Source organism: Trachypithecus francoisi, unplaced genomic scaffold (assembly GCF_009764315.1).
Source record: "Trachypithecus francoisi isolate TF-2019V2 unplaced genomic scaffold, Tfra_2.0 Lachesis_group1, whole genome shotgun sequence".
NCBI lineage: Eukaryota > Metazoa > Chordata > Mammalia > Primates > Cercopithecidae > Trachypithecus > Trachypithecus francoisi.
Window position 1 is genome coordinate 104,624,519 of NW_022681454.1, and position 17,492 is coordinate 104,642,010.

Genomic DNA, 17,492 nt, shown 5'->3' on the forward strand with positions numbered 1-17,492 from the left:
TCAATCAAAACAATGAGGTTGATGAGAGCAAATTTAAGACCTGAATGGGGGTGGAAAAAATACTTCAAAAGCAAGATTTTTGCACGTTGGCCCAATGGTCTCTTTTTTAGTGTATGGTCTTTTTTTTTTTTCAGACTATCTTTTGGGTTGTTCTCATGTCTTTATGAATGAAGAAGAAACTACTAGGGTCATTTCAAAAAAACTATCTGAGTAAGGACCAAGTATGTAAATACAATATTAGCTCTGCAAGGGTTACATGTAGTATGGCTCCCTGGGACACTTAAATAAGCAAACTGGCCATAAGGTATTTGATGGGGGAATGGCAAGAGCTCCCAATTATTCTGACTATGATCCTGTCCCAAACTGTAGCAATGCAATTAAGGAGGGATCAAACAGGAAACTGTGGGGGTTCTGAGGAATTTTCCCACACATTCTCCTGACATCTATATATACATTTGAGTTAGAATAATACACTTTCTAAAACTTATTCTCCACTTGAAGGGAAAACTCAAAAAGCGCACAACTTAAAATAGAAAAGTGAAAATTATAGGTAAGTCAAATGCAATAGCTTCTTGCAATAAAGTGAAAAGATACTCTACCTTAAAAATCTTGCATGAGATATAAGCCTTAGTCTCCGTCTATCCTTGAACATTATTTACGTGATTATTTTCAAAGGTATCCAACAATGTCACATACAGTGGTATATTCAGAAGCTTACTGATTAGACAAGCCCAACTTAGTTCCTTAATTCCAGATGTGAACAATGACAAAATCAGATTCTAGCTGTTTATAAGCAAGTACAAATATGGAGGGTAAGACAAAGTTATAATAGGTATAATTCTGTTTAATAGAAACCAAAGTGTTGATTCCCTTAAGGTAAAAGTCACAACAGAACTAAGTTATGCAAGGTAATTAGAACTCATGGGACATTTTCATAGCAATTTCTACTTTAAAAAAATAAACAAATAAACATTTTAAAAGATAGCTGAAATGAGAACACCCCTATCTTTCCTTTCTCACCTAAAAATTGACTCTTAGAAAGATCACAAAGAACCAAAAACAATGAAGTTCGCAGCGCTACACTGACCAGGTGTTATTGTGGTTTGGTGTGACTGAGCTGCAACGTTTGCTGCAGCTTCCTGCACTGTGTTGCTTTTCCCTCCCCAAGCATCTGAAGAGAAATGAGATGTTTCTTTTCTGAGGTGTTAAACATTTGGGTTGCATGCGGGACAAATGGAAGATTGACACCTAAGATGAATAACCACAGTGCATTAGGCCAGCGGGAACTTTCACTACATTAAAGCTAGCCAAGCTCATCATTCACATGGTGTTCAGGCACACAACTGCCAGAGCCAAACTAGGGATGTAAAGAACGATTTTCTTCTTTTAATACTTTACCATTGGCCTACAGGGATTTTCATAAATAAAGTTCAGAGAAAGAAAGGTTTGGGAGTATGCTTTTAATAAACTCTCCAGGGTCCTGGCTCTAAAATATTTAGCAGGCTTCTGCATCTTCTCTTCACTCTCTGTGAAGAAGATCAACTCAAGCCAAGGTTTACTATGCCCTAAGAACTCACGCTGACACCAAATATGTCATGATAGGTGCTTTCTTCTTAGACCCAATTTATCTGAACGAAGAATTCTTATTTAAAACTCTGTGAGAGACTCATTCATAAGACTTCTGGTAATAGACACATTCATACCCCTAAGGATTCCAGTTCTAGAAGGATGTAATTTGCCAATTAAAATTCCCCTTGAGAAGAAAAAAAGCTGAGTAGGTTAAAGTGGTTCTCCTGAACAGATAATACTGTATATTAGTCAAAGGTAAAATCTGTTCGAGCATACATACATTAGCGTTTGTCTAAAAAATAAGAAAAAGCATATGCACTTTTTATAATTAGATTCCAGCAGAAACATTTCTCTGCATGCCAGGTGGCCATAGCTGGTATCCTCTGGATTATCTGCAGTTACATACAAGCAAAAGACTATTTAGGGAAGGAGTGGTCAGGTCCCTCCCCCACCCCAGGTGTTTTTCCAGTCCTAACACTTTTGGGAAGCAGATGCAGTAAACAAGCAATTGTTTGTAATGCAAATTCAAGTAGCAGGATGCCAAGGGAATGCTCCCATCCTAAGCCCAAACACAAATGGTCACCATGCTCCTGACACCCTAGATGAAAATCTATCACTGTGGATGTTAGTGACACAAACACTCAGCCCTGCTAAGGACAGAGTTAAAGAGCAAGAAGGCAGAAGTGTGGTTAGGGGTGAAGAAGAGCGGCTGTCTTCCGGTTAGTGTTTTTGATCTCAGACACATTAAAAACAGCTGTTAGGTATTAAAAACCAAAGATTGTAACTCATTTCGGTTGCACCCTAAAAAAAAAAAATTTACATACTCTTGTGGTTACAGCTGAAAAGCTTCTGGAATTGTGCAAACTGCAGAGTAGCTCAAGAAAACATGCCTAAAATAAATACATTCTAATATGCAACAGAATAAAGCTAAGCAACAGATAGATAACAGGGTAACTGTTTCCTGACCACACCCCTTTCTTACACTCTACCCAGACCAACATTTATTCTGGCCACAAATCTTTCCTAAACAATGAATGACTGTTTGATTCACTGACCTCAAAATTTTAATACATATACTAACAATAAATACCTTCCATCAAAAGATATTTTCTATCAAAATTTCAAAATGACTAGTATACCGGTAGATTGGGAGAAAAGACTGGAAACACAAGGCAGAATGCTGGCATAAAGAGGAAGACCAGCTTAATTTTCAATATTCTTAGGGATTATTTATAAATACCAATACATTTTCATTATACTGATTTTTAAAAATTACCATTTTGAAGGGAGAAGTGGAGAAGTAGCTGATCTTTTTAAGAAATAAATTCCACAAATGCTGTATACGCACAGCTGAAAAACATAAGGCTGTTTTGGTGGCTATTTTCTATTGTCACCAAAACTGTACTTTGATTTGGCAAGATTATTTGTTATTCGCAAAATGATTTAACAGGCATCTTCAATTATTCCTTATCTAAAACATATTCTCCTTCCCTTCTCCATCCCCTCCAAAAAACAACAAAAACCTTCCCAAATATTAAGGAGACATCTATATATTTGCATGTTTTGTTCAAAAATTTAAAGTCTCCTACAACTTTTAAAACTCAAGCATTTATTTGAGGGGTCTCTATTAAACTATTTTCACTTTTTCAAATTCCTTTTAAGGTAGGAGATTCATCCTCATTACACAGACATCTTTATCATTAAATACTTGAAAAGCCTTAAAATATGAAATATCTATTTCTTATAGCAACCATCACAAGATATCCCTCAAGATTAGAACCCCAAGATCTCCACTTTAACTACTATATAAAAATTAGAAAAATCTTATTCCCTAGCTGAGAGATCAAATATCCTTTTGAACTTTATTGGAAAATAATTACAGTAACATCTAAATCACAGTGCTCAAAGTGATCATATTTGATATAAGTATCATTTCAACAATTGAAGATTACATGTAATGATAACCACAAATACTCTTGTTGATAACTGTTGATTTTGAGCCACTATTCTCTGCTACTTTGGTGAATCTTCTCACTCCCAGATTTTGTTCACTAAGGTATTAGCACGTTATTCTTCCCAGATGTTTGTGACTGATTTTTTTCAGTTGGTAGAAACACTGGGCAAATAAGTCAAACACTATAGGTTCCGTTTTACAATCCTAGATTTGACCTCCAGGGCTGTCAGTGAGACTGGAACCCTAATTCCCGAGACCCACACACATGTGTTTTTCATTGGGGGTTACGTGGTAAAGGGAGAGTGGGGCTGGAGAGAAGGTAAATATATTGATGGGTCAGTAAAAAATCCATCACCACCGCCGGTGGGCCAATTCTAAGAGAGAACTCCATCACCAGCACATTTTACATCTACATACTACACAAGTTACCAGTTAGGTGTTTTCTCACTTAAATGAGGTTTCCACTTCCTAAGAGAAATATCATCAAATAAACCCGAAATTCTTTTTAATGTTATGCATTTGCATAATGCAGTTATAATACCAATGCATTTTTAGAATTTTAAAAGTTAACTAAACCACAAGATTAAAAGAAAGGAACAACTTTCATTAGGGTTATCTTTGAGTGATGCTTTCTCTACAATTGACAATAAAGCAAAAATAACTCATCCTCACCAAACCGATCCTAAGGAAACACTGACTGATACAATAAAATAAGACACTGTTTTAAAAGCCAAAGTAACATAACAAACATTCAGCTCCAAATGAGCTAAAGTAGTTCAGATTCTAGAAAGCTAGTGGGCATTAAAAGCTATACAGTCCTTACTTAGCTGAAAAAATAAATCAGTTTCTTTTTCCTCTTATCACCATAGAAAGTATAATAGTCATAAAATCATGGATTTGTTGATGTAACTTCACTTGATTTTGTAACTTATGATCTGTTACATATTTATTTTAATCAATAAGCCAAAAGCTAAAATTCCAAAGGCAAGACATCAAAGGTAGCACTATTTTAAGGTGGCCATTCCTCATAACAGCTCTTATTTAGCAATGACTAGTTATATATAATGAAAGCATTTCCAATGAGTTTGGAAAAATAAACATTCTGCCAAAATACAAATCAATTTGCACTTCTGAACATAATTTGCAACATCAGCATGTTACTTACTGTTCTCGGGATGGGTGGAGAAAGAGATCCATTTGACATGTATGGGTCGTTATTCATATTTGGCATCATTATGTACCCGGAATAACTCGAGTAGGAGGGTCCCTTGTTGTAGAGGCCTCCATCTGGATGCTTTCCTGGGAGGATCCAAAGAACAATCAATGATGACTTCCCTTTTATATTACTGTATTTTTCATATCAAAATCTAATAGTTCTAAGATAAATCAGACCTTACATAAAAGATTTGTTTACAAAATACTGTAACTGGATTATTATGCTCTATTTTAGATTGACAGTATTTATTCTCTTAAATAGCTTAGCAGCAAACCAGATGTTTTAAAAACGTGGTTCAAACAGTTCTTCCACTATTGACTGATGTTTTTACAAAACTAAGTGTTATCCATCTAACTTAATTTGTTCTAACACTAACAAACTGGACTAAAAAATACAGAACACACACAAATCTAAAACTGTAATATAAATATATTAGGCCATCTAGCTACACACACAGATTTATACACGTGAAGTTATGTTTTGCCTTGTAGACAAACTCAAAAATTCTACCTGTGCTTGTAGATTTCCAGAAAAATTCTAGATTCTACTGAAAGAGTTCTTATCTAGTATATAGGCAACTATCCAAATTTATAAAGGATTAACTCTGGGAGGTTTAATTTTATGTGCTACACTTAGATCATTTTGCCAAAAAATTTCCGTTCAATATGTATATTTCTTCTTCTTAATCTGTGTAACTATTTTGTAGCTGAGGAAGAAGCCTAATATATAACTCTCTCCCCTGCTCCTGGTTAATATATTGTATGTAAAAACAATTCATTTCAGTTAGGCCAATTGTTAAGTAATTAATGGAGAAGAGACAGGCTGACAAGGAAACCCTAAGGTGACTTGATTCTTTTAAAGTCACAAGGAATTCTCCTGAAGTCTAAATACATATGTATGTAATTTTAAAGTTTTTAGTAAGAATCAGAAATACGGAGAAAGTGTATCATCTCTGATATGCGCATTCCTAATTACAAGTTTTATGTTTTTACAAGTTAGATTCTGCTCTGCTCATTTACTGACCGCCTTTTCACTGTAATAAGGAACAAGAAGCAGCAATTTTGCAAGTGAAAATCCACTCAAAACTATTCTGGTTGGAAAATAAATCAATATATACTGTCATTTTTCTTAATAATATATTAAAAATACTAAAGATCTAAGCTAATTAGAACTTAAAGTAAGATAAGGAAGAGAAAAACTCATTATAGACATTCCCTCTTCCTCAAAGAATCTGGAACCCACCTGAAACCCAAAGGTCCCTAACTCATTCAAAAACACTTTTTAAATTACATAACATACATTAGAGGTAAGCCGTAAGTTTCCTGCGTTTTCTTTACTATTTTATTAAAATAGTGGGCATAGTCTGACCTAGTCCCAGTTTCTTGAATTAAAAAATAACAAAACACACCTATTTATACAAATTGCACACCTTATCTGCTAAAGTCAGAAGAAGTAGAATGGGTGTCTTACCGTCATCGGGGTGTTCTCTGGCCTTGTCGTGGTAGGGCTCCTGAGAGGTTTGTGCTTGTCTGGCCACCTAACATCATGAATCCCCACACCCAAAAGAAAGAAAATCACCTTAAGAGTTTGTGACAATAATGATACAATTGTGTGTGCACTGGTAATTCAAAGGAAGAGGTTTAGAGGCAACTCTGTTTTATTACTCTGTGAGACAGACATAGGCTAGTGTTTAGTACTGCAAAATCTTTTTCTTGTCAACATGTATTTTTGAGTGATTATTATCCACCCGAGACCAAAAACATATAAATAATAACAAAACCAATAAAAATATAGTTAAATTTGGGAATGATCCACATGCTGTTCTGACTGCTGTTTATTAAACCATATCAAGGCTCCATGGATGCCTACTATTAAAGGAGTAGGAGTTAATGGGGTTGATGGTTTTGATAGCCTCTTCAACCACTGTTCACTTCAATCAGATCTGATTAAAAGAAGGTTGAAATATCATTTTGCAACTGAAAATGACATTTAAACATAAACAAGCCAACCACTCAGATGAGGTCTTAAGGCAACTGCCCTGAGCGCAGTTTCAGTAGAAGCTCCACTCGAGCTTATAACCTACTATGGCTGGCTGAGCGCAGGCTTACAAAAGTAGAACGACTCTGTGGTTAAAGGGAGGAAAATTAGAGAGTCAGGTTATAGACATCTAAAAAGTAGCCCAGTTGATATCAGTTTTGGTAATCACCATCCACCCAGACAGACTCAACCACGTGCAAATCAGTGGTATTACTCCTTCACCCTCAGGCCTCATGCCCACTTAACACCCAGCAAAGTGTAACGCTTTAACACCCGAGTGCTCGGATTCGAACGCAGCGTCCTTCACCCAGACCAGAAAAGTGGGGAGAATATGAAGTGGGTGGCAAAATTATCTACGGACTAAGGCAGGACTAGCAAAATGGGTAGAAAAAGAGGCTGCTCTACAAATAGGAGAGTTTGGCAAAAAACCTGTGTTTTGGATGTTGTTTGGTTCTCGGGACGTGTGTCCTCCCTTTGACCTCCTTTTCCTAGCACACACAATAGTCACAAATCTTTTATGCGGGGTTAGGTGCACCCTACTCCCGCCCCCATCCCGCTCAAACTGGATTCAACGGGTAAAGAACACCCTTCTGTTCTCTGAACGCAGGCCCCCAGCCTTTCAAAATGCGTACTCACCTCTGCCATTGGGATAGAGAAGGCAGATCTGAGGTGTTCTTAAACGCGCTGTTTAAAACCCAAAATGTCCCCGCCCTCAAAACCACACACTTTCTTTTTGGGGGTAGAAAGATGCCATTTAAGGAAAAAGAAAAAAGGTATCTCCTTCAAGTTTCTTTGGAGGGAAAAGGCGTTGGTTAAATCATTCGGGTGTCAGGACTTTTCTACCGGATTTCCTCCAGAGAAAGGTTTCCCAGTTGTGGAACAAGGGTGACCAGTGGAGTGTCGGGTATCAGGGTCCATCGGCCCCCTACCAGCTCTGGACTAGGCTTCAAACAGCCCTCCAGCGCGGCCCCGCTCCGCGCTTTCTCCAGCCAGCACCCACGTGTCTCTATTTACTCTACTCAGGTTACCAGCTCTATTGCCCGCAGCGGGCCAGAAGACCCGCGCCTTCCGCCCTGCCGGACTAGTGCCCGGCTTCCGCCACTTCTCCGCCTTTCTTTTGCATAGATTTAAGGCCTGATCCGGTCCCAAACCCCAAATAAAAGTTGTGGGTTTGTTTCCAAGTGATGGCGGTTGGAGAAACTAGAGTTGGAGGCGGTACAGCTTGGGGTGGCTCGGCTCCGCGCACCCACAGCTCCCAGCTGCCAGCCCAGGCTCTGGGGCCGCAGGGACTGAACCCCGCACCGCCCCCACAGCCCGGGCGCGCGCCCCCTTGGCCGGCCGGCTCCCTGCAGCCCGTCTCGGCGGTGGTAGGGACGGCCCCGCCTGCCCCAGCCCACGCCCGCCCCCCCTTCCTCCTGCCTGTGGCTCTGCTCGTCTCCACCTAAGCCTCTGGTGGTTTAACGCACTTTTGCAGAGACATCTACCAAAAGATAGCGGGTGCACTTTGTTTTCCGTCCCACGGAAGAATTTCTCAGTAGCGTTATTCAGCCATACTCGCTTTTAAACCCTGGCACTCATCAGCCCAACAAAAAGACCGAAGGCGAAACACTGTGGGTTAAGGGCACGTTTTCCTGCCCGCGAACCAATCGTTCAGCCACCGAACCCCCTAAACTGATCCAGTTGGAATAAGTTTCCCTGCCCCTCTACCTCCCATTCTATACACACACACACACACACACACACACACACACACACGCAATGCGGACCGGGGCCCCAGCTACGCACACACCCCAAAACAAACGAGGGATCTACTCGGGACCCTCGGCCGGGCGGCCGGGCGCCTTCCCTCCCTTCCTCCCTCTCTGCGTTTCCCAGGGACCCGTCACGCCTCTCGGAACTGGGGCAGCGGCCCGCTCACCTCGTGTCCGTTGCTGGCCGGGATGATTTCAGACTCGTTCACCAAGGAGGACTTGATGTCAGCTAAATCGCCTTCCTCTTCAGGGTGACTGATCTCGGCGAAGATCTTTTCCTTCTGAGGATCGCCCTCGTCCTTGAAGGGGATCATCTCGTCAGTGGCGCAGAGTTCCGGGTCCCCCCCGCCGCCGCCACCTCCTCCGGAGAGTTGGGGCATCCCGGCGGCTCTGTAATCTCCGCTCCGCTGTGGGAGCACCCGCGGCAACAGCAGAAAAGACGGAGGGGTAACTCAAGGGTGGGGGAGGAAAGGAGAGTTGGAAGGGTTCGTGCAGGAGGACAGCAGGCGGAAGCGGGACGGGTGAGCGCGGGGCCGCCGGCCGGCAGCCGGAGCAGCTGCCGCGGCGCCCGAATCCCGGCGGCCGCCGCGCTTTCCCGCTTCGCGGAGACCTACGCCGCCGCCCGCCCCCGAGGCCGAAGGGCACTGGGCGGCGAGGGCCGCGGTAGCTGGCGCCTCCGGGGGCGTCTGCGCGGCGCGCGCTAGGCGAGGCTGCCCCGGCGGCCACCCCACGCCCCCCGCGTCGCCGGGATTTGCGCGCGGAGGACGCTGGTTCTGGAGGGAACACCACTCTCCAAAGTGCAGAGGAGGGTCCGGCGGCGCGTCTCCGCGGACACCCTCTCCACTGTAGTTACCCCAGATGCCGACTTAGTAGTTTTTTTGCCGAGAAAAGAGAGGGGGTCTGGGCAAAAAGCCCCCGTTTGCCCCAGCAAAGAACGTGCAAGGATCAGAAGATAACGAAACGTCCACTTCCTGAAGGGTGGGAAAAAAAGAAAAAGAAAAAAGAGCCACCCACGCTGGAGATGTCCGTTTTAGAGCTTCTTATTTTCTTCCCTTTCGCTTCGGTTTTCCTTCTCGAGGCTCATTTAATCTGCTAGAGAAGGAGGAGGAGGAGAAGGTGGGGGCCGAGGAGGCGGGGAAGAGAAAGAGAAGTTTGCCAAGAATAAAGTTTTTGCCGGCAAGCGCGGGGACTCCGCACTGGAGGGCACGGCGGAGTCTCGGGGAGTCACAGCAGGGACCTCGGGCCCAAGTGCTTCTGCCCGGAGCTCGAGCCGACACACACACTCAGCCCGACCCCTCTTTGTTCCCAGCTCGAGTTTCTCAGCTTGGCTCGCCGGCTCGCCGATCTGCACGCCTCCGCCGGCCAGCTCTGTCAAAGCAAAGAGCTGCGCCCCTTGGGTTCGCCCAGCCGAGGGGAGGGGACGCCCCGAGCTTGGCCGCGTGAGAGGCTCCGGGCGTGTCCTGGTTCCTCGGCCCGAGAGCGCGCAGCCCGGGTCCCTCCTCCGCGCCCTGCCCCGCAGGTGAGCTGCTGCGCCTCCCCACTGCTTCTCCTCCTCCCGCGCCTAGCCGGCGCTGTAAAGCTACCCACTTGCGTCGCTTCTCCTCCCTCTCCCCTCCCCCGCCTCCAGTTCTCCTTGGCTGCCCGCTGGAGGGGAGGCGGGGGGTGAGGGGGAGTCGGCGAGAAGGAGGTGGTGATTGAGGGTTTTTTTTCTTTTTCTTTTCCCAGATCCTGTAGGACGAGTATTGGTTTTGGGGTGTGTGAGTGTGTGTGTGCGCGCGCGCCTGGAGGGAAGGATCAGGCAACTTGGCGAGAGAAGGAATGACCCGGCGCTGCTTAAAACCCACCGAGAGGCACGCTTTGCCCGCGTGAAATTGACAAGAAACATTGCCGCAATGGCTTGACTTCATCATCTAAGTATCTATTTTCTTGGCCCCCACCCACCCACTCCTTTTCCTCTGCCAGTCTCTCCCCTACCTCCTTGACGCCTCCCACTCTCCCTCCCTCGCTCTGGCCCGGGGAGGAAGATGAAAGAGAAAGCCGCCGCCGCTGTGATCGACACCACATTGATAGATGCTCTGACAGTGGGGAGAGGCGGGAATCTGGGACTGAGAAAAGAAGGAAAAGGGGAAAATATAACAGACATTGCTCAACTATTAAGAGAGAACAGAAGGACAAGGAAAAGAGAGTTGTGGCTTTCCCGAATATAATATCACACACACGCTCTTTGGAGACAAGGGAACACGCTAGTGAAAATAAAATCTCCAGGCTTACCGAGAAAAAATATGACGAGGAAGAAGGAACTGAAGATTAGCTTTTAATTATTGCTTTTTAAACAATATCTCTTTCATTCTGTCCTCACCACGGGATGTACGGAGAGTTGTGCTAGGTCTCTCGTGGGTTTTCAGAGACACACACCGCAGTGTGTGGGAACCTCATCGAGAATGAAAAGATAATCCAAGAAGGGGGAAGAGAAGGCAAAAGGACTCAGGAGAGCAAAGCCAGAAGAGGGAGGGAGGACGGGGTAGTTCCTGGCACCTTGGACTGCGAGCTGAAAGGAACCCTTGAGGATGCAAATCCGAATACAACCTCAAAAATTCCTCAGTCTCCACTGTGCCTTTGATGCATTTTGTACAAAGACAGGAGTTTTCAGGAGATACTTTGTGAAAGTTACAGCAGAAGGGAAGCTGAAGTTTGAAAACACATTACATTTTGTCCCTTGGTTCTCAAACCTCCTCTGTTAAAAATCTAGGCAAAATTATTATATCCAATAGAGTAGCCATCTGTAAAACTTCAGAACAGTAAACAAAGGACATAAAGAAATGTATCTTCATCTCCCTTAAATTTAAAATAAGGAAAACACTACAGAATCAGATTTTGCTCCGTTATATAGGAATGGTCTAGCAAAGATTCCTCTTCTTTTCCTAAAGGTGAAATTTCAGGCTGCTAAACATTGAATGGGTAAAGATTTTAACAATGCTGTATCTAAGTGAGCACTTAAAACTTCACCTACTAAAACTACTACTTCTTGGGAATGAGAATTTACTAGGAAGCAATTTTTAAAACTTTACGAAGGATCCAGTTGGTCCCTAGAATATGGCCAGTAGTCACATGTAAATTCTATCTGGGAGATTGGGTTAAAATTAAGGGGTTGGTGAAGGAATCCAGGAAAAGTAAAACATTAAATCCGCTTTTAATAGCTGACAATGCTATGCCTCAAGAGAAGAAAAGGAGTATATTCTGCTACAGTGTGTGAGAAACCCAATTTTTGTTTTTGGATGATGGTGGTATGTCACTTCCCTTAAAGTTATGCACCAGTGTGAGTGAGTGTCCCAGAGAGGTGAACATATAGCTGTGTCAGACATTTATAGCCCCGTTCTTAAAAGACATATGGGAAAATAGTCAAAAGTCCTCCCATAACTGCACCAATTTGACCAATAGGAAAACAACTAGAAAATGCAGTTTCACCAAAGCAGAGTAGAGGTTCCTTTTCATCAAACCCTCAGGAGGGGGAGGGAGGAACACAGAATGGCTAGGGGGTAGTTTCTGGAAGCCAAAGAGAGATTAAATGATGACTCTTACATCCCCCCGCTGTTTAAGTGCTGAAACTAATTCAGATGCCACTTTCTCCTTCATGTTAACTCGCTGGATTCCCCGAGTCATTTGGAGCCTATGCTCCAGGTTTCCTGAAGGTTAGAAGCTCAAGAAGATGCGAATTTTTAGAACAATAGTGGAAACTGTTTACTTGAAGGGCCAAGGGTAGGTGGCTGAGTTTGTTATTTTACTGTGACCCTGTCCATTGAAAACATTGTTTCTAACGAAATAACCCAGCACCTTGCTCTATTTGCGTGGCTGTTTTCCTTACAGTGGTGTAACTGGTGTTAGCTGATTGTCTTTAGGATTGTTGTAAATCTTCTGATGAGCAGCACTTAGAAGGGGCTTTAGTAAAATCCATGCGCCCCAAATTTGTAAAGCTTCGTTTGGGAGAGAGGTTGACACTTCCACGTGAAGTCTTCCTTTTGGAAAAAGCAGGCGGACGCAGGAGGGGCGAAGTAACCCGGGGAAGACGTTCTTCCCGCTCCCTGACGGATTCAGTGTAGTTTCTGGCATAGGCAATTCTGTCACCAGGCGGTCTTTTCTAATTCGTGTGGGGGCTGGTATTAACATAAGCAGCCGCCTCTTCGGGTGCGAGTGGGATCCCAGGTCCGGGATGTGGTGGGTGCGGTGCAGGAGAGGCACCCGCCGCCCGCCGCCCCCTTCACTCGGATGTTAGAGGCAAGTTGTTCGTGTGAACTCGAGCGAACGACTGGAGGTTGGCTGTTGTAGGTTCACTCCTTCAGGATGTGGGTTTCAGGGGGCGTTTTGATGTGATTTAATTCCGTCCGTGAAAACAATTGCTAGGGGCTGGCTGGATTGCTGCTGGTTTTTCCCCTCCTGGTGGCTTTGCTTGGTTTGGGTTTAGTTTGGGAGCAAACTTGTTTTATATCAACACTTCCTTCTACATCGGGCGCCGTCGCCTCAACTGTGCGTGGGGGGCGAGGCGCCCACCCCGCACAAGAACAGAGTAGCCGGGGAGAAGAGACGGCCTCGCTGCCCACGGGGTAAGCGGAGCCCAGTCAAGCTCGGGAGCGGGCAGCAGAGCCAGAGGAGTGACCCCCACTCACACCAGAAAACCCCTCCCCCCCGGCGATTTTGTTGCCAACTCGAGTCGGCTACAGACAGTCCAGTGAGTCCTTAATTACAAGGACGAGAGAAAAGCAAGGTGCCCCTCGAGTCCTCTCCGCCCCCTGGGTCCTAACCCCCGCCCAGGCTCCAGGTCTTCCCCTTTGTGTGGCCTGGACTCTCTCCCAGCTACAACTTTGGTGGGATCCCAGAGGAAGGAGGTGGCGGGGCCTACGGAAGAGGATACTCAGGAGCCGAGGAGAAGGGCTAGAAAACAAATAATGTGACTCCAGAGGCGGAACTCCGACCCCCTCGAATTCCCACCCCGTCTTCGCCTGGAGACGAAAGCTGTGGGCATCTTCAGTTTAGCGGACTTCGCGGAAAAGGAGAGAAGGGGGCGAGGGAAATGGCAGTTTGTGTCCCAGGGGTGCTTCCGCTTCTTCTTGCCGCCTCCTAAAGACAAACAAACTCAACCCCCCACCCTCCGGGGTATCAGGGAACTCGTGGGACCGTGAAAAAGTCGTTCACAAATCCGGCCGCCTGCGGACGTCGGGCTTCCGCGGGGCCGGCGCCCGTTGGCGTCCGCAGCTCGGCGCAGCCTCGCGGGGCTCGAGCGAGCGGGGTCCGCCACCCCTCCCGCCGTCCTGCGGCTTTCCCCGCGCTGGGCCAGTGCAGGCCGAGCCCCGCGTCCCTGCCTCGCTGGGTGGGGGTCCCGGGCGCGGCTGTCCAGAGGGCCGCCTCCTCCAGCGGCCCGCGGGCAAGGGGCGCAACCCACCCCGCTCTCCAGGCCGCCCCTCTGCCAGCTGGGAAGCGAGGGTACACGTCCTAAGACTGCCCAAGAGGGAGTGGAATCACGCCGGTAGGAGAGCGCACGGGAACCAGGAACGCGAGGCAGGCACAAGGGAGCCCAACGAGCCAGACAGGGCCCGGCCACGCGCCCTCGTCACTCGGCTGCTCTCCGCGACGGGAACCCGGGCTCCCACGCATGGGGAATGCCTAGAATGGAGCTGGAATGGAGGTGGGAGCTGGAGTCATTTTGCGGGCCACAGGACTGCTCATTTTGTGGGCAGGACGGGACATTCTTGTCCCTCCTTTCTGAAAAACTTTTCTCAGGCGCCTGAACTTGGCATGGGGACCGGCCTCGGAAGGCCGGCGGGTAGCACAGCCGCGGCGTCCAGCTCTGAGTCCTCCTCGCCCTGGCCCTCCTTGTCCCTCGGCCCGCCCCCCGGGTCGGGGACGCGCGCGAAAAGGCCGCCCGCGCGCGCGAGTCGGGCTTTATATCGGCTGAGGGCGGCGCCTGCGCAGGGCCCGGCGCGGCGGCACAGCCTTTGAAGTCGCGGCGGCTGCCGCTTTCATCCTTTCTTTTTTCCCTCGCAGGCCCCTTTGTGTGACTAAATTTGGCAAGAATATGGATCCGAGCCAGTCTTTCCACGTGTGCTCCCAGCTCCCAGCTGAGAAGGCCAAGGGTTCTCTTCCGGGTAAGGAGACAGGGAGAAAGATCAAAGAGTTTGGGGAGCTGGATCTGAAATGTGAATTGAAAATAAAAATCAAGCCTGGACACATTCCAGTTTCTAAAGCAAAACCAACCCTCAGCAGAGGCCGGCTCTCTATATAGGTCTCTTTCTTTCTCTCTCTGCTCCCTTTGCCTCTTTCTGTGACCATTCTTGAGCACATGGAATAAAATAAAGAGAACATAGGGAAACAGTTTCTCTATATTTCGTTTTGGAGTACTTTTATTAGGGAAAATGTCTTGTTCATAATTACTGGTATGTGAAGCCGAATTTCTTCAGTCGTAAATATTGTCTTATTTCAGCACGCTTCGCACTTTCTTCTGCGGCCACATTTGGGAAGAGAACGTTGCCCCAACACGTGTGGATATGTTCGTTGTGTATAGTGGTCCTTTTTTTCTACCCATGATATGGTGCACCGTATCGTTTTTTTCACAGAAGTTAGATTCTGGAAAACCAATGTTAATATTTTTATCAAAGTACTCACTCTCACAGTTGATCCCTATAATTTGAAACCCTCTCGTTGATAGACTACAGAGATCTTTTCTTATAGGCCACTCAATCAGAAACCTTTGTGTTTTTAAGGTTAAAAAACTATAGGTCCCTTCACTTCTGTTGTTATGGAAGTAACTAAAATAAAGAGACAGCTTTGAAATACTGTGATGCGAAAAGTCAGAAATCCTGGGTTGGAGATGGGCCCTGCCACTCCCTCTCATGCCATTGGTGACCTCAGGCAAGCCATTTAACCTCTCCCAGAGTCCGTTTCCTCTCTGAAAAATGGATATAATAATACCGTACTATTAAGTGAGATAATGCATGTGAAAATATGTACAAATGTAAGGTATTATTAGTCCATGAAGCAAAGATGATCCTTTTAAGGGGACCCGTTAAGTTGCAAAATCAAACACTTCTGAAGGCCTAGGAACCCTTACCACAGGAGCAAATGGGGACAGTGTTACACTCTCGTGTCCACGCTATGACCATCTCCACACCTCCATCAGTTGTGTTACAAAGGCCATTGAAGCGGTTGTCACCCCCCAAGTGAGTGTGATGAGAGAACATTTTAAGAACAGGATGAATATGCCTTAACTCGTGTTTATGTTGAGCTCTTAATGAATTCATAAATGAATGAAGAAAATAACACCGAAAACAGTACTTTTTTGTGAGACATTTAACACACATTACAGCAGCTCTAAAAACAGTCTTAGTATAATGGCCTGAGAAAGTAGTAATGTTTATGTGGATAAAATACCCCCAACAACAGTTGTCAGGACTCAGAGGTGGGGAGAGTGACTAGAAAGGTATATAAGAGTTGTTTCTTGGGACTGTGTGCCACCAAAATCTATGTTTTAAAATAGAAAGTGATTATGTATCCCAGGCAGAGGTATCTCAAGTTTACAATGCAGTGAAGATTATTGATAGGGCTGACTGTGAAGTAACAGGAGTACCACAGGTGTCCTACATAGGGCATTTAGCTGAATGCACTTCAGTGTGATCCTTTCTAACCTAAGGTAACCCCACCAAGGGAGCCATTTCCTGGGCTCATTGGGAGCCATTTTCCAATATAAGCTTTTCAGTGTGAACTGTGTACAAAGTGATGAAAGCAGCAGGGCTGGAGGGTGGGTAGGGTTCCAGGGTTCCTAGGTCCCTTTGGCATGGCCCAAGGTGGCCTAGGGTGCAGACTCCTCCTGAGATGCTCCATCTCCTTCAGTTGCCTCCTGCCAGCAGCAACCCTCAGCCTTTGCCAATTGTGTGGAAGGGACTCTATAGCAATTTTTATTGGCACTTAGAAAGCACCTTCTATTTTCAATGTACCTTTTCCCCAAATGTCCCAAAGTAAAAGTGGATGCTGATCAAGTTCACTGGTCAACTTCGATTCTTCCTTTCCCTTTTCTTTACAGATGCAACCTTTTTGAAATTTATTTCTGGCCAAAAGAGGAACATAGATCAAAGATTCTATCTTGCTTTTGCGGGGCAATGGAGAGACCCTGAAAACAAGGAAAACCTGGGGCCTTCTATAAGAAACTCCCTGAAAGGGGAGGCATGGCCAAGGAATTTACTTATTTTTATAAATCTCTTTCCTGGATGGATATGGTAATGGATGTGTTTCTTGAATTGTGGTAAATGCACCTCATAAAATGGATGGACTGGGGCTGTATTCTCAGGCTTCCTGGGCTCCGTTGGCATTGGGCAAGCATATAATCCCTGGTTTGAGGCTAGAAGCCAAAGCCACAACCTTCTTGCAGTACCAACTGAGCCACTGAGAGATTAATGCAGAACAAGGTCATTAGTCTCATTGTTTATCCAGTTACTAGCCGCACAGATTTCTGTAAATTTCAGCTACAGTGGCTGCAGCCTGCCTTTGATGTGTGTAATCTGTACATTTTAGTGCTCCAGGAAAGTGCCTGATTGACAAGATCTACATCCAATGCCCAGAAAACACATCCTGCACAGGCACAGTGAAGCGTAGAGTTGAACAGTTTTCCAGTGAGTTCCATCAAAGTAAATAAACCAACCTAGAGGGTCAGGATTGAGCCTCCTTTTGTCATGACATGGCTTTTGAGTGTCCTTGGGAATGGTCTGTATTTGTTTTCATTTGAAACTGGGTAACTGCTTTAAATCGTAATTTACCTCTCAGAGGAAGAACTTGGCCTGTATGACATTTGACCTTGAGGATGCTTTCTGTTTTAAAGTACTTCTGTCCATAAAAACAGACATCTTGAGTGAGGTTACCCATACTCATATATACATATATCCAAGACACAGCCAATTTCTAGTTCCTTCCTTAACTATGTCTT

The 17,492-nt window shown here is 45.4% G+C and overlaps 2 protein-coding genes across 5 annotated transcripts in view; one reads left to right on the top strand and one right to left on the bottom strand.

The window, feature by feature from the left end:
- The window catches only part of LEF1 (lymphoid enhancer binding factor 1), a 120,582-nt gene extending 110,487 nt beyond the window's left edge, over positions 1–10,095 (bottom strand). For 2 of the 4 annotated variants that reach the window (XM_033214955.1, XM_033214954.1), the window contains exons 1-3: positions 7,413–8,446; positions 6,210–6,276; positions 4,689–4,822 (exon numbers count right to left, since the gene is read on the bottom strand). In XM_033214955.1, coding sequence (XP_033070846.1) covers positions 4,689–4,822; positions 6,210–6,276; positions 7,413–7,421 — 210 coding nt within the window. In that variant the 5' untranslated portion in view covers positions 7,422–8,446. Of the gene's footprint in view, positions 1–4,688; positions 4,823–6,209; positions 6,277–7,412; positions 8,447–8,694 lie in introns of those variants that run through there. The other 2 variants (XM_033214953.1, XM_033214952.1) reach the window with 2 other exon arrangements.
- A 456-nt stretch (positions 10,096–10,551) lies between these two features.
- LOC117084926 lies at positions 10,552–17,224 on the top strand. The gene is made up of 6 exons (XM_033213329.1): positions 10,552–10,608; positions 12,698–12,799; positions 12,987–13,250; positions 13,556–14,204; positions 14,564–14,664; positions 16,596–17,224. The coding sequence occupies exons 1-5, from the start codon at positions 10,552–10,554 to the stop codon at positions 14,575–14,577; spliced, it is 1,086 nt and encodes a 361-aa protein (XP_033069220.1). The 3' UTR covers positions 14,578–14,664; positions 16,596–17,224.
- Positions 17,225–17,492: the final 268 nt, after the last annotated feature.